This window comes from Oncorhynchus tshawytscha, linkage group LG21 (assembly GCF_018296145.1).
Source record: "Oncorhynchus tshawytscha isolate Ot180627B linkage group LG21, Otsh_v2.0, whole genome shotgun sequence".
In the NCBI taxonomy this organism is placed as follows: domain Eukaryota; kingdom Metazoa; phylum Chordata; class Actinopteri; order Salmoniformes; family Salmonidae; genus Oncorhynchus; species Oncorhynchus tshawytscha.
This window is the reverse complement of record NC_056449.1, coordinates 1947501-1964234: the sequence shown is the minus strand read 5'-3', so window position 1 is coordinate 1964234 and position 16734 is coordinate 1947501. Positions and strand designations below refer to the sequence as shown.

Here is a 16734-nt window from a genome sequence, read left to right as displayed (position 1 = left end):
ACATGAGTAAACACCTAGCACAAATCATCTGAAATCAATAGAGCACTAACGACAGCAGGGGATCCAGGAGCTAGCAGATGTAAGGTAGCCTCCTAACAGAATCAGCAACAAACCACAATACAATTCAGATATAAACTGGGAAACGTAACGGACTAATAATTTAACATGTCGCAACATCCTACTTTTTAAAACCTGTTGATAAAATCTGACAGTGATGACGGTCGGGGGAATATACAATTACATTCTAAAAAATATAACTATTTTATATTGCATCTCTTACACCCATGGAGAGCAAACGTTAGCATTGAATAAATGAATTGATCTCCTTCTCCATCTCTAAGAGTCTGCTTCTCAACAGTAATGCTGGAGGCCATGAATAAAACATCTAGTACTGGAGCTGACGACTGAGGAGGAACACAAAATACGTTTGCAGAAAACTGAGAAAATGGCTGAATAACTTGGCGGCCATATCCTTGTTTACTCTGCTGCTCCTCTTGACTCAGCAGTTGGTGGAGGATGGAGGGAGGGAGAAGAAGGAAGAAGGAGGGAGGGGGTTAGGGAGGTTTATTTGGGAATATTTGCCTTGAGAGGGAAAAGGTAGGTCTCTTTGTGACAGAGTGGTGCAGCAGCGTTGGCTGAAGTCCAAAGGCCTGACCTTCACGGGGCTTTACAGGCTTTTAAAAACAGCTTGGCTGTGCGTTCACAGAGACCTGTCCAGGAGGAGGTAGAGAGGGGTCCCGGGAGTACACAAAGTACACATCCTGCTGATGGCACCAAGGCCAGGGGGGACCAGGGGCAGCCAGGGGGAGCAGGGGACCTCTGAGGGCACAGCCAGCTCTCCTCGGCTGTGGGGCGTCTCTCTAGGTGCCAGTGGAGCTGGGAAAGCAGTAAATCAGTCCCAAATAGCTGCTAACAGCATAGTTCCATTAAACAGGATTAAAGGGGGGATTAACTAATAGCGGCCTGAGATGTGGGAGAACTACAAACAGTGTTTCACAGAGGAGAGGAAAGTACTGCTATTACTCTCTAGGCTGGGAGAGAGAGGGGAAGAGAGAGGGGGCTAAGGAGAAAGTATCGCTGAACCAGTCAAGCACTAACAGGACACATTGGTTTCTAAACACACATCATCTTTACCGGCCCTTAAGTCCCCCCAGCTTACATGCCCAAATACTAAAGCCTGGAGTGGAGAGTCCATTTTCCTGCAGATGTGATGACATCAATGACTATTAGCTGACACTGTGGGGGTCTGGAGAACAGATCTGTCTCAGGCTGTAATCCTCTAACTACAGTATAGCTTGGTGAAAGCCATCTATATTTCGGAAAGTGCAGTTACATGATTGACAATACATAAGTTAATATGTGACCTCACTGTACTCTAGCTGTTGATAGTCTAAACCAAAGTGAATGAGGATGTTCTCTCATGATACAGTCACATCAGCGTCTGTAAAATGTTGTCAAAGGTCAAATTCCAAACAAGACATTGGCATATTTACTGAAAGGCTAATAAATTGCTCTTTGTCTGACTCTTGGGTTGTACCAGTCCACCCACCTAGACTGAGAGTTCCTTTCCCCATTACCCCTGCTGTCTGTCTGCTTAGTCACTGGAAGAATGCTGGGCCAGCGCATTCCTTCACACACACAAACACACCAACATAAGCACGAGCAGACAAACACACACACACATCCTCCTACCCACAAAAACACACCCCATTTCCACAAAGACACATACATACTCACATACTAGCATCCACAATTACATTTCACACAGTCCTATATAAGGGGTAGAGACATCCTGTTTTAGTATAAATTAAAATAAAGGGAGTAGATAGCTCTGTGTGCCTGTTTTTCTGTCATTAAGTGTGACCCAGTTCGCAGAGAGGTTGCGTGTGTTTAAGAGAACCCTCATGTGTTCTGGAACCTAATTTCCCAGGCTAAGAGGAGCAGTGGGCGATCAGATGAAGATGAACGGTTTCGTCTGTGTGCGCACGTGCGTGCTCCCCTGTGTATGTGCGTGTGTATTTATGTGCGGTGCCGTTGATCCACTATTGAAGCGAAGCCGCATTGAGGGGAGACTGCACCATGTCATGTGACATGGGCAATTAGCCTTCAAAGGGGACACAGTCACTACTTGTTTATTTCCACAAATACGTCAACCTCCATGTTGATGTGATGGACAGGTTCCACGCCCTCTTTCCTTGAAAGCCACACTCTCTCTAAAGGTGCCGTTTACAGATCATCTGTAGTGTTAGAAAGCTATTTACTGTATGAAAGTATAAATAGTGTGTATGATCTTGAAGGAACGTTTCCTTTGCAGTGATGAATTATACCAGGTGCGGACAATGAGGACTTATTCAGATCAGTCTTAATCACTTTTAATTACCCAATCAGGCTGGTACAGAGGAGGAAATAATGCAGCAACACAACATGTTGGGAAATACACTAGATGGCTCTCCAAAACCCAAGAAACACGCAGGGAACCTTGTGAGAATATTTGTGGCACATGTCATTTGTAGTGCACATATCTCAATTAAATGGGACTTAGCACGATTTGTGATAACCAATAGCGATCATTTTATCACAGTTACAATGGCAGTTTTCAGAATCAGTATTCTTTGATTACAGCGATAACCGTTTTCCATGTCTGGCAGAATGGCCATGACAGAAAACACAAATACAGTAAAAGGGGAAAGAACCTAGGTGGATTGATACACAGAGAGGGAGAAGAGAAAGCAATGAGTGATTGAGAAAGATGATAGGGTTCTTTAAAAAGGGACACCTTGGCCCAAGTAAAAACATGACAGTCCTCTTGACTGAGTCCCCCCATCTGTCCAGTTAGTTAGCTAAGAGATCCCACGCTTGGCTATGGAACAATGTCCTGACTGCCCTCATACCTTAGGCTTCCATTGATCCTGCTCACAACCCATACACAGGAGAATCCCTCTCTATTGACACTGCTTAGCTACTCACACACACACACACACACACACAGACACACACACTCTCTCCTCAAGTATCGGTCTTGTCACCTGTCTGCAGCCAGTCAGCCAATGGATACATATCATACAGGAGAGAAGGGGAGACATGAAGGACTGAGACTGCATGGCACCTCCATGACGGACACATGAGAGGTGTGATCATCGTTCACATGTGTCATTACTCTACTGCACATCATTCAAATGGACAATATGGGCCTAAGGCATGTGTTCAGTGCACAATGGAAAATACACGCTACAGCAAAACGTAACATCATTACAGCATGAACAGCAAAGCATTTCACGGAATATAGCGAAGCAGATCATTTTAAACAATTCTACATTTGTAATATCTTATCCTTTCCACATTAGCTGTCTATTCCTACAGTCCCCGCATGGATAGTAATCTGCTTGGATGCAGTCGGTTGTCTCCAATCCCTTCAATTAATATAACATAAAGTAACAGGACATGAGGGAAGGCATAGAAGAAGCTGCTTTTGGCCCACTATAGAAATACTGTTTTGACCATCTGTGGTGTCTCATTCATCCAGTAACACACAGAGCATGAGAGAACACACACAGATCTGGCAGGCAGTGGATAATGTGCTTTTGGAGACTGGCAGACACTGATGGAACCCAAAGACTGGAGGAGCCAGAGTAGACTGGAGATAGACTGACAAGACTGCTCAGTTACTGGGGGTTAATGTGTTCTTTATTACATCTATACATGTTTAAGTTGGACGAATACTCTAATTTTATTTAGCGACTTCCATCATGCCTGTTGCCAGGTAATTTCATAGAAAAAGGGATGGATGCTGGATGCTGACAACCCTCCTCCCCACCCCTTCCTCCTTCCTTCCCAGGCCCTTACCTTGTACGGCTCCCCGAATAGATTAAACCCGGAGGAGAAGAGATCTTCGTCCTGTTGCACCTCCTGAGTCCGCCGCTCCCACTCCCTCTTCTTGAGCGCACTGCGGTCCTGCTCGTAATGACTGCATGGGGAGACAAGTAGAAGAAGACGAGGCCAGACCATCAGAGTAGAATCAGAGTAATCACAGCTGGCATGCCACAGAGAAACATTGAAATCCCTTTCCCTGAAAAGATGTATGGGAAGCCCATATCTGTCTAATAGGCACAAGCTGACACTAAGCAGATGAAGGATAGGCGGCCCTGGAGATAAAGGAAGTGGATTGTCACACAAATACTTACAAAACACTGCCAAGGCAAGGCACTGTTGGAAAGAAAGGGATCGCTTATCCAAGAGGAGCAAATGTATTGTCAAATGACTTTCAAAGCACAGTTTATTTATCAACACAGAGCGGGTTTTAAGATGTAGACCTATTGAATTTACATTTTACATTTACATTTTAGTAATTTAGCAGACGCTCTTATCGGAGCAACTTACAGTTAGCACATACATCTTAATAAGATAGCTTGGTGGGACAACCACATATCACAGGCACAGTGGTGTGAAGTACTTAAGTAAAAAATACTTTAAAGTACCACTTAAGTCGTTTTTTTGGTCTGTACTTTACTTTACTATTTATATTTCTGACAACTTTTACTTTTACTTCACTACATTCCTGAAGAAAATAATGTACTTTTCACTCCATACATTTTCCCTGACACCCAAAAGAACAGGAAAATGGTCCAATTAATCTACTTATCAAGAGAAAATCCCTACTGGCAGACTCACTAAACATCAATGCCTTTTTGGTTTGTATTTGTTTATTATTTATAATTTTTTTTTAAATAGGGGGGTTTGTAAAAATGTGTTTGTAAATTATGTCTGAGTCTTGGAGACTGCCCCTGGCTAACCATAAACAAAAATAAACAAGGAAATTGTGCCGTCTGGTTGGCTTAATATAAGGAATTTGAAATGATTTATACTTTTACGTTTGATACTTAAGTATATTTAAAAGCAAATACTTTTTGAATTTTACTCAAGTAGTATTTCACTGGGTGACTTTCACTTTCATTTGAGTCATTTTCTATTAAGGTATCTTTAATTTGACTATTGGGTACTTTTTCCACCACTTCACAGTCATAGAAAGTCTTTTTTCCTCAATAATGTAGCTAGAAGGGGGGGGGGTGTCGAGGTGAGGAGGAGGATTATTTAAGATACTGCTTGAAGAGGTAGGGTCTCAGGTTTTTCAGACAATGGGCAGGGACTCTGCTGTCCTAGCTTCAGGAGGAGGCTGTGTTCCACCATTTGGGTGCCAGGACTCGAATTGGACTTGAATTCTAGGCTCTTTAGTGTATGTTGATTCCTTTTTACACACCTTGTATTTCTTTACATTGAAGAGCACACAAAAACCAATCTAATTCTTAATTTGACTTTTTCACAATATGCCAGTTTAGTAAATACATTCCCAGTATATGTAATAACTGGAAAAAAAAGTTGTCCTAGAAAGACAGGTTGACTGGCTTACATGAAAACCCCCCTGCTTCACCGTCTCCCATTAAGGTTTGTTAGACCTGTTTGGTGAGCGGCGCAGACATCTCAACCTCCTTATCGCCAGCCAGGCAGCGTAATAAATCCACAGTGTAACATGCAGCCGTTTTCTCCTTTGTCCGCTGATGTGAAAGTTGCGCCGAGCTGTCCTGCGGCTGTCCAACCACCGCCAACGCTTGATTAGAGCCCTGCTCTAAGCCCTCTCATTAGCATAATGTCCCACATTCCTCCACCACTGCTGCTGCTCTTCCCGGAGCGGTGGGAGCTGAGCTAGCGTAGCGACGTAGCAGCGTTAGCTCCATGGCCCCGGGCCTCCACCAAGCCCCCTGGGGTCCGTTGGGGAGCAGGGCATTAAGGCAGGCTGCGGAAGGGGCCAGCCAGGGCTGGGGACGTGACAGCAATGCGGTAGTGTTCTGTAGTGGTGTAAAGGGTGGTAGAAGGTGAGAGGGACAAACCTGGGACAGACATGCAGCCGGTGCAGAGCAGAGCGGAGCGCAGCACACATTATCTACTGGCTCACAGCAGTGATGCACTGACAAGGGTAATGGAAAGCCAAGCCTGAGTACCTGCTCTGCTCTCCATCTAGAAATACCAGATGGTACTGCCTGTAACCACTCTATATAGACAGCACATTAAACAATACCCAGCACTGTGTGATCATCAAAATGTTTCAGCCATTTTGTTAACAGTGCCTTTTGTTATTATGACTTCAATTAAATGAGGATTTCAATTTTAAACTGATTGACGCTAATGTGATTGAAAGTTACAAAATTGCTCAATTTAAATAAAATAAAAGGCAAGCTGGCGATAATAACAACAACAACAACAAAAAACTCTAACTTAAATACCTGAATATACAGTACCCCTAAAATGATGATGTAGGATTTCACAGCTTTCTCAAACCAAATAAACCCATTTCCCATCTACGACTCTGTCGCTGTGATGAACACTGCATGAGAATCCCAGGCCTGAGAGGCACAGCAATTGGCAGTGATAGATAGGAGACAGGAACGGAGAGCTGGAATCAGTTTGCCTTCAATCTGCCCTTGCTCTCCCCAAACACACCTCCGGGTCCTATGGTGTTTCCAAAGCATTTAATCCATCACCAAATTCTTTTGGAAAGGGGGACCTGGGGAAAGAAAAGTGAGGCCCCGTTTCAGGGCGACAGGCAATTATTTTAATGGAAAGAAAAATAACAGAGGAAGAGAAAGAAGGGAACGAATGCATCAGGGCGAGATTGACGGCAGGGCCCTAGCAGTAATGACAGCAAGACGTCAGTTATCTTTACGCAGGCCCCGCTTGCCACACCTGCCAGTGTACCCTGACAGTCCGATTGATCAAATTTACAGCTGTCACTGTGCCCGAGCAGTCCCCCTGGCACTAAGTCCTGTGTCTAATGCACACGAGTGTTAAGAGGTGTGAGGTCAGGACTTGTCATTAACACAGTGTCTGTAGAGAACCACCTATCCTCTAAGGGCAAAGCGACAGAGGCATGATGTTACAGTGGTAACAGATAACAGATAGCTGATGACACTGCTGCCTCATCCCTTTCATGTATTCTATGGGATATGGGAGATATACAGCATATCTTTTTTTTCTCATTCTGGCGATGGTTTAAATAGCAGAGAGGGTTTTTATAATGATGATGATGGTGATGTTGATGATGATATTCTCTGTAAAATTGTAGCATTGGCAGCTTTTTTTCTCTCTCTTCCCCTCTCTTTCCTTCTCCTCCCCCTGCAGACTGACTGGCCTGCCTCCCACCCTTGGCTCTTTCCAACATAACATAAAAAAAACCGAATACTGATATCCACCGTAAACCCAATGAATTTAATCTTGGCTGAGCTACGCTGCACTTGGAAGATAACCAAATAGACCCAGGTTTTTTTTCTCGCCTCCCCTACCCTCCCAGGCCCAGTGTGCATCACAGTGAAACACGCACATATTGAGATGTAAAAAGCAGCCAATACCACCACCATTATTCCAATCTAGCAGCCTAAACAACAGTCACTGATTTCTGATTTAAAAAGCGGCAATTATTAATTCAAGCACCGGCTAATTAAAACTAGAGCTAGGCATTTAGCCCCTTGTTACAATTATTTCACTGGTTTCTAATTATATGGACCTGCTTATCTACTCTATTAGCGCTGGAGCAGGGAAGGTGAAATCGGCAACCCTTTTCATTCTGATTCCTCAAAGAGAGACACTGTGGTGATGATCAGAGGATTGGGAGGGTTTATCAGAGGTAGTTCCTGGGGTTGCCAGGTCTAGTGGAGTCTGGAGTGAGGGTCTCTAGAAAGATGTGCTTTGGGGTTTGAGATGAGAGGGAGAGGGATGAGGAAGGGGAGGGGATGGGGATGGTTTGGGGGAGGAGAACTGACTGCCTGCCACAGAAATCTTTGTTTGATGTGCGAGCACAAGGGAATCCAGTATTCTTCATGTCTAATTTTCTAATATGAATATCTTTTAATGACAACTAGACATCTGAAAATAGCAAGCCTTCCTGAAGTTAAAACTCTGAATGTATGAAGCAAAATATAATAAAACATCCAATGATGAAAAGCTAGCGTCTGTCTTGGATGGAACATATTCAAGAATACGCTGTTGTCAAAGCCACTGTGCTATATGCTTCTGTATAAGAATGGCAAAATAACGAGACACTAACTTACATGCTTTTTCCTGTTCTTCTTCTCTCTTACACATGGCACAAGCATGAACTTTGTTCTCTATTTCTTAAGTGGGCACAGCAGTAATTGCCATGCTGAATATAGTAGCTGTAATGACAGGATACTACAACACGGTGACTCTTATAGAGAAGACTACTATAGTACACAAATTCTCTCTCTCTCTTACTGTATCTACTACCTCTCTGTAGTGAACCCAGTGTGGATAGTGTTTTTTTTACCGTAGGTTCTAGGGCTGTAGCCTGATGACAGGTGTGAGGATAGGTTTTTACCCCAGGTTCCAGGGTTGAGCCTGATGTCTGTGTCGGTAGCAGTCTGTGGAGGAGAACAGGGCTCCCCTGTCACCACAGTGAACAGCTATGACATGCTAGCCGTGTTGGTGCCAGTGTCGACACACAGCCCAGCTGTGACATGTGGCAGCCGTGCCAGTGTTGCTGCAGTGTCCTATTCGTCCTCCTCCGCCTCAAGTGGGCATCTGAACTCACACTGCAGCGGCTGCCATCATCCACAACACAAACACACCACTTCCATGTGTGACATGAGGCAGCACATGTGGCCTGACAGAGACAGAACAGACACACAGGTACACACACTGTGTACCTCCACAGAGGAACACAGTTGAATCAGAATTCTCTCAAAGTCAAACTCCTCAGGTCTTTAAAGATCAGTCATCCCAGGCTATTCATTATTATTCTCCCATATAAGCAACAAACATAGCTACGACAAACGTAGCACATTAAGGGCCATCCCGGCCCCAGTGGAGGAGTGCTCCATGGTGTGACTGCTGCTGCTACTGCTGCTGAGTCGGTCGGTCGGAGTAAGAGACTGAGAGCCTCTCTGATTAATGACCTGGGCTGGCAGTAATTGCCAGATGCCAGGTCATCAACCTTTTCACTGACACCTCTTCCTCAGGGATTTGTTCCATTTTTGACAAGGAGGCCATTGTTTGCGCTTGCACTCCCAGTGATCCTGCGTTACTCTGGAGGTGCCATGCTTGCCACAAAGACACAGCCAATACACAGCCAACCCCTCAGTTTCCACAATCATGTGTCGGTTTTCTTCTCTCGTTCTCTTTATTTTTTTGCTCTCCTTCTCTCTCTGTCTGTATTGCCCTCCCTCCCTCCAATAACAATATGGTACATGAGACCATGAATAAATGCACTGGCCAATTAGGGAGCACTGTCTGGGGCTGCTCTACATCTGAAATGTCATGTTATGAATATTTGAAGAAGAGCAAGGGGCTAATTTCCAATTTTGACCCAATTTAGCAAACAGACCTCATGATGTGCTATAACATCATCTCAGTGTCCAGAAACAACACACTCAATGTCTACCTCACAGGAGACAGGGATAAACCGGAACTGTATGACTCATCTCGATGCGTCACTATCAATCTGACAGACAATGAGAGGAAGAAGTGACCATCTACAATGTCATCAAATGGTGAGGACTGATCCACGTGAGACATTTTTAAATCATGGAATACGCCACTGGAGAGCTCTTAATACAGTATGTCATCAGCACAGGATATGACAGCTGCGGCTTCATCAGCCTTGAATACAAATATAATGTGGATATCACATTCACATGATACTCTACCTCCAGTATGTACTTATTGAATGATTGCTTGTCCAATTTATACAAAGTATAACGTCTGTGATCTTTATATCAAATTTGACCTAATAATTATCATTCAACCCATAGTGTGTTATCTTTTTGGTAGTTTCTGGATAGGGCTTTTGGTCAGCTCCGGTCAAGTCATTTAGCCTCACAGCAGTGTGTGATCTAATTGTGGGCTGCTGAAAATGAAATATCTCCCCTTGGGCCTTGACAATCCACTTTTTTTTAATGATTAACTTAGATTTAAAGCGAGATAATTTCAACCAATTAAATGCCTAAGAGCATAGCAGGGGCAGACAGATTGATTCAATCACAATGGATCTTGCTCAGTTTAAAGAAATCAGAAATGTGAAGATTTTAAGGACATACAGCTAGCTATCTATTTTCATTTGGTCATTCATAATAGGAGAAATCCAAGTCAACGAAGCTGTCTACATTTTGTTGTCTCTTTCAAAAGTAGTGAATAATTTGGCATAAATGGTCAAATTATACGTCCAGAACATAGTAAGGCTCATCCCCATTCCCACACCAACCTTTTTAATTGCGTGACAATTTTCAAAGAGATGCCAGTTTAGCGCTGTGCAACACGACACAGACAGCAGCTTGTTTCTAATTACATACAGTTCACATTTGCATTGCAATAAAACTGGCCTTGATAGGCTACAAATTGAATTGACTGTAGAGGAACCTTGATAATCACTTCCCCTTCTCAACAGAACCCCTGCTAGTCCGATTAGTGGTTGTCCTTGTAAATGATGCTTCAACATGGCACACAGGCTATCATGCTACACACGTCAGCAGATGTGGATGTGTGAGGTGTCAGGGGGATATATAATGTGGATGCCATTACAAAGCTGTGCTGTTATTAAGTATAATGGGTACAGGGCCACTCTCCATGATGTGACAAGTGACTATTCTCATTAGATGCTAATCTTTACCGACTTCAGAGATCATCACTAATCTATTTGTTTCAGATCCCAATGCATAATGTGTCAATGCATTGGAGATTGAAACTGTAGACTAAACTAGTGATTTTGTTTTCTTCTCGCAGCTCATTTTCCTTGGCACTGCACAGCTCTCAATCCATGGCAGTTTGGAGGGCATGTGTCTGTCTCTTGGTGGGTAGGAGTGTTAACACTCATCAGCCTAGCGCACACAGTGCCATCCCCCAACATAAATAAACAGACAACTGAGGATATTCAGTCATGTCTAGACAGCCTCAGTGACATCATCATACTCCTCTCAGCAAGCCCCCACATACACTCAACACATTGATACGGTCACTTTTCTTTTTTTAAGGGTAAAAACCATCTCTTACTTCGAAAAGGCAGAGAACTGGATTAATCTGCCTCAGAGGAGTGGAGAGACGAGAGGAGGAGAGGAGAGGAAATTAGTGTTGGGCTGGAAGGAGACAGGCGACTGCCTTCCTTTGATCTCACATCCACACACTGACAAGAGGAAATGGGACCAATACACCCTACAGTCACATTTTCTCTTACATGTGAAAACATAAAACATGTGCAAATTCAAATTAATCAAGAATATAATTAACTTTTTTTTTTACACATGCAGGGCGCAACAAGATTTTCAAACCTATTACAAGCCTATATGCTGTTAATGCTGCTAGAGGTCAAATATTTTTTCTTTATGATTTATGGATTCAATTATTGATGTGCCCTGAAATAATAACAATCTAAAAAATGTTATTGTAAGTAAGAAAATATATCCTATACTGCTATCAGTATAATGTTGAGTATTTAACACCAACCCCTCTTAGGCCCTTTTCCCACTACATTTTTTTGAGGAGCGGAGTGGCAAAAGAGATTTCTACTTTTCAATAAACATTACATCCTTGCCTTACCTTTCGTTGTTGCTGGAAACACAACATTCTTGGACTGCAACTCAAATTGTTCGTAAATATCACAGTAGCCACTAGCCAGTAAGCACAAACTATTTAACAATCCAAGAAACTTTTCTTCCTTATCTTCCAACATTTCTTATTTTCTTCCTGATCTGTTTCACCTGTCTTTGTGATTGTCTCCACCCGCTCCAGGTGTCCTCCATCTTCCCCATAATCCCCAGTGTATTTATACCTGTGTTCTCTGTTTGTCTGTTGCCATTTTTTTTTGTTTCGTCAAGCCTACTAGCGGTGTTCCCTTGCTCCTGTCTTTCTCTAGTTCCTGTTTTCTAGTTTTCCCAGTTTTGACCTCTGCCTGTCCCGACTCTGAGCCTGCCTGCCATTCTGTACCTTTCAGACTCTGCTCTGGATTTACTAACCTCTGCCTGCCCTTAACCTGTTGTTTGCCTGTCCCTCTGTTTTTGTAATAAACTTTTGTTACTTCAAAACTGTCTGCATTTGGGGCTTCTCCTGAGCCTTGACAATTAAAGGGTTTGTTTTCTCGTCCGTACACATTCAATTAGCTGACAAGACACAGCTAACTCCTGCTAGCTAGCTACAGTGTCATTCATATTATATTACAAACTGGGTGGTTCGAGTCCTGAATGCTGATTGGCTGACAGCTGTGGTATTTTTTTTACTGTTCTAATTACATTGGTAACCCATTTATAATAGCAATAAGGCACCTCGGACGTTTGTGATATATGGCCTATATACCACGGCTAAGGTCTGTATCCAGGCACTCTGTGTTGCGTCATGCATAAGAACAGCCATGGTATATTGGCCATATACCACACCCCCTCGGGCCTTATTGCTTAATTATAAACGGGGTGGTTCGACCCCTAAATGCTGATTGGCTGACAGCCGTGGTATATGAGACTGTATACCACGGGTATGACAAAACATGTATTTTTACTGCTCTAATTACATTTGAAACCAGTTTACAATAGCAATAAGGCACCTCAGGGGTTTGTGGTATATTGCCAATACACCATGGCTAAGGGCTGTGTCCAGGTACTCCACGTTGCATTGTGCTTATGAACAGTCTTAAGCCGTGGTATATTGGCCATATTGCTCGGGCCTTATTGCTTAAATATAGACCACACAGATAGGTAACGTTAAATAGCAAGCTAGCTAAACAAAATTATTTTTGCATCCTGGCTGTATCTGAATGCTGACATTTAGCTGAACCATAGCTAGATAGGAGCTCTTAGGCTCACACTAGCTACCATATTAATTAGAACAAACCAGGCTTCATTTTTTCAATATCAAGGAGGTCATTATACAAGGTAAAGGCAAACTGCGACATTGATAATTCCCTGGGGAGTTGCTTCCTGCCTGGACCTTGGTGGTGGCTCAGTGCAGTCAAGCAAAAAAATGAACACGGTTGAGATTCAAAGCTACGGAGACAATTTCAGAATGTAACAGGCTGTTACTACAATTTCAGGTTCAAAAAAAATATATAAGGAAAATGTCTGTACATTTCAGCTGTTTTAAAAACATTGCTATGCTATTACAATTTTTTACTGTGAGTGCTGACTCAATGAGACAATTCTGTTTACACTGCCCTGCCCTGTCGGAGGTACGGACGAGACGTGACAAGTTCGCAAGAATACATTGCAGTATATGTGTAGCCAAGGGCATTTTTGAGAAAAGTCGAGTAAGTGTGAAGACCCTCATAATCAGTCTTAGAGGCCTGAACATATCCGCCCGCACGCATCCCTTCCGCCTGATAGCCTGACATTTAAGACTGAGGAAATAGGCATGTTTGCAATGAGAAAACCAGCCAACATTAAAGCAAGGCATTGTTAGTGTCACACAAAATGTTATGTGTTACGGAGCATTTGATATGATTTGCCGTATACATTTACCTACTCTGTGAATAAAAGCACCAGCTGAACACTGCTGCTTTGTGAAACCAAGTGTTCACATTTCATCAAAAACCCATGATGAGGGGCTGCGGAATAAGTCTAGAGGGAGACTAAATAGCAGGGTGTGTTTGGAAAATCTCTGTTTATGAAGATAATCAAACCATAGACAGTCACACCAAAGCCAGTTCAAAAGCTACTTTTGAAAAACAATGAAAGCAATGTCTTTTCAATTTGAGTGATATATGGGCAAACCAGAATGAGTCTAAAGTTGTGTGCCTCCATTACTGAGGGACGGGGTGCTCCGTAGCTCTCCAACAAATGAGATCTGCTGCTCTGACCTCAGAACCAAGGTGATCCTGTCACTTCCTCATTAATCAGGTACTGCCATGCCACAGATAATGGAGAGACACAGGGGAAGAGTGAAGGCTCTGGGAGTACAGCTACTCTACCCCTCTATCTGGGTCTCTCCCTTCATTCACACTCTGTTATTGTTAATTTCACCCCCCTCTCACAGACACGCAGGGGTCTAATAGAGAGAAAGAGGACTGAAAGAGACATCAACAGCGACAACAGTTTAACTTTTCTCCGGGCCACAGTGTGTGTCGACTAATACTGCGTCTATACATGCTAATGCACATATGCATAACACACACAATTTCTCTAACTCCCTGTACATCTCACACTACCTCCCTTCCTCTCCCCTCTCCCCCACACACTCTCAACATCTCTCCACTCTCTATCTCTCTGCATCTCTTTGCTGCTCTCTCCACTCTCTCTGCTGCTCTCTCCACTCTCGCTCTACTGCTCTCTCCATCTCTCCTCTCTCTAATATCTCTGTTGCTCTCTTTCTAATATCTCTGCTGCTCTCTCTCTAATATCTCTGCTGCACTCTCTCTCTCCACATCTTTCTCTGCTGCTCTCTCCTCTCTCCACATCTTTCTCTGCTGCTCTCTCCTCTCTCCATCTTTCTCTGCTGCTCTCTCCTCTCTCCACATCTTTCTCTGCTGCTCTCTCCTCTCTCCACATCTTTCTCTGCTGCTCTCTCCTCTCTCCACATCTTTCTCTGCTGCTCTCTCCTCTCCATCTTTCTCCACATCTTTCTCTGCTGCTCTCTCCTCTCTCCATCTTTCTCTGCTGCTCATCTTTTCTCTGCTGCTCTCTCCTCTCTCCACATCTTTCTCTGCTGCTTTCTCCTCTCTCCATCTTGCCCTGCTGCTCTCTGCTGCACTCTCTATCTCTCCACATCTTTCTCTCCTGCTCTCTCCTCTCTCCACATCTTTCTCTCCTGCTCTCTCCTCTCTCCACATCTTTCTCTGCTGCTCTCTCTCTCTCTCTCATATATAATTTTATCCTGGCCGTTCATGGCTGAATGTACATGCATTAAGCAGGAGCTGAGATAATGAGCGGCTTTGAGAGGGAGATAGCACTAAGGCCTGGGAGGGAGATAGCACTAAGGCCTGGGAGGGAGGTAGCGAGGGAGGGATGGAAGCCTTTTGCCACTGCGGTGGTGGGTGGCTGTACACATTTCTTTCTGTCCTTTTAAAAGCCTTCCCCTGGGAGAGGCCAATACCAGAGCAGGAGATTGCCTTGCCACCATCAGGGCTTCCTGCCCTTCTCTTATTGGTCTAAAAGACTCCTATCTGCAGAAATAAATATGCTGAGGAACTCGTGCCATTTTTCACCCTCCGTGTCAGCGAGCCTCATAAAGACCCCACCATGTGGCGTCGACACCGATTACACCCCACCGTTGCCTCCGAGTGACTTCACATCAGGCTGCTGAGCCTTTCAACACAGAAACGTAAACAACACTGCCGTACCTCATTAAACCACAAGTGACGGCCCTCAACAGTCATAATTATAAACACCCTATTTGAGAAGCAGAAAGAGGCATTTGTGTATATTTGGGCCCATTAACACAAGGTGCCGGTACTCCAGGCACACCACCGATACCCTCTCTGGGTTCCATGAGAGGAGAGCTGCTGCGCCGTGGAGTGCCTCTGTATTATGCCGAGAATAAACACTTGACCATATTTCAATATGCAAACATTTTCTTTAAGCATAATCAGCAGAGCAAACACACTGTGGCAGAGTGGAACACTGACCTTAATCCCCATGTAGCCCTGCCTGGTCTGGCTACTCTCTGATAAAGGTCCACAGGGACCCTCCGCTGACGTGCTGGACACTCAGACAATGAGCCTGCCAGAGAGGGGTCACCACGGGACAGGCTAACACTGACCGACCGGCGCTCACATGGCTTTATTTCAATCATAATAAGAAGGAGTCAAAGTGTGCCATGTGCTAATCTCACTGCAGTGATGAGAGGGGGGAATCAGGAGTGGGCTCAACACAGGGGGCTCCGAGCTAACACACACACATGCGCGCGCACGCACGTACGTACGCACGCAAGCACACAAACACACAGGCACTTGGACCAATGTGCCTCTAGGCACTGGCAGCTCGGTGGGGTGAGAGTAGGGCATCAATCAACATCCCTCACCCGGTGTGCTCTCCGTAAGGCAGAATATAGTGGCATGGCTGGAGTGGCTACTGCTCATTATGATGAAGAGATCGTTTTCAGCTGAGTTTTGGGTTTGTTTGGTTTTTCTGGTGAGGGAGGTTTCCTCTAACAGGGTGTGAGATAAGATCACTGTGACTCCTCTGCTCTGCTAGCTTGGCTCCTCACTGCTCTTTGTTCTCACAGGCTGTGTCCCAAATGACACTCTATTCCCTATTTAGTATACTACTTTTGACCATGGCTTAGACCCACTGTGGTGCTGCTGGTCCTAGGGGACATATTCTGTACAGATATCACATGCCAAGGGGTTCACATCACACTGTGTGGGGACTACAGTAAATGTATGCAAACCAATTAACAGGCTGATATTTTAAGTTATTTACATGATTATTATCTCACATGTACTGAGTCCATCTGATCCTGGGGTGAGAGGTTGTAAGTCAACAGTTCACCAAACATAAATCTAACAGAGAATATATCTTACACAGACTTTCCAATCTTGGCCTCCCTTAAGAAGTTTAGCTTCTAAATGAATGCAATGGGAGCTAGAGCAATGTCACAGTAATTAATGTACCAAGAGGTAGTTCCCTTTGGCGAGGGAAACATCTGGTAGACCCTCTGCCAAGCGGTTCAAATACTCTGCATGCTTTCACAGACTGATGGGCAGCTCAGTTAGAGACAGGGAGTTAGAGACTCTAACCAGGACCTCTGAGGACCTCT

At 44.1% G+C, this 16734-nt stretch overlaps 1 protein-coding gene across 1 annotated transcript in view; it reads right to left on the bottom strand.

The window, feature by feature from the left end:
* LOC112220462 (AF4/FMR2 family member 2-like) overlaps nucleotides 1–16734 on the bottom strand; it is a 182378-nt gene that overhangs the window by 137851 nt on the left and 27793 nt on the right. Inside the window, exon 2 of the mRNA XM_042302838.1 lies at nucleotides 3844–3964. Coding sequence (XP_042158772.1) covers nucleotides 3844–3964 — 121 coding nt within the window. The remainder of the gene's footprint in view (nucleotides 1–3843; nucleotides 3965–16734) is intronic.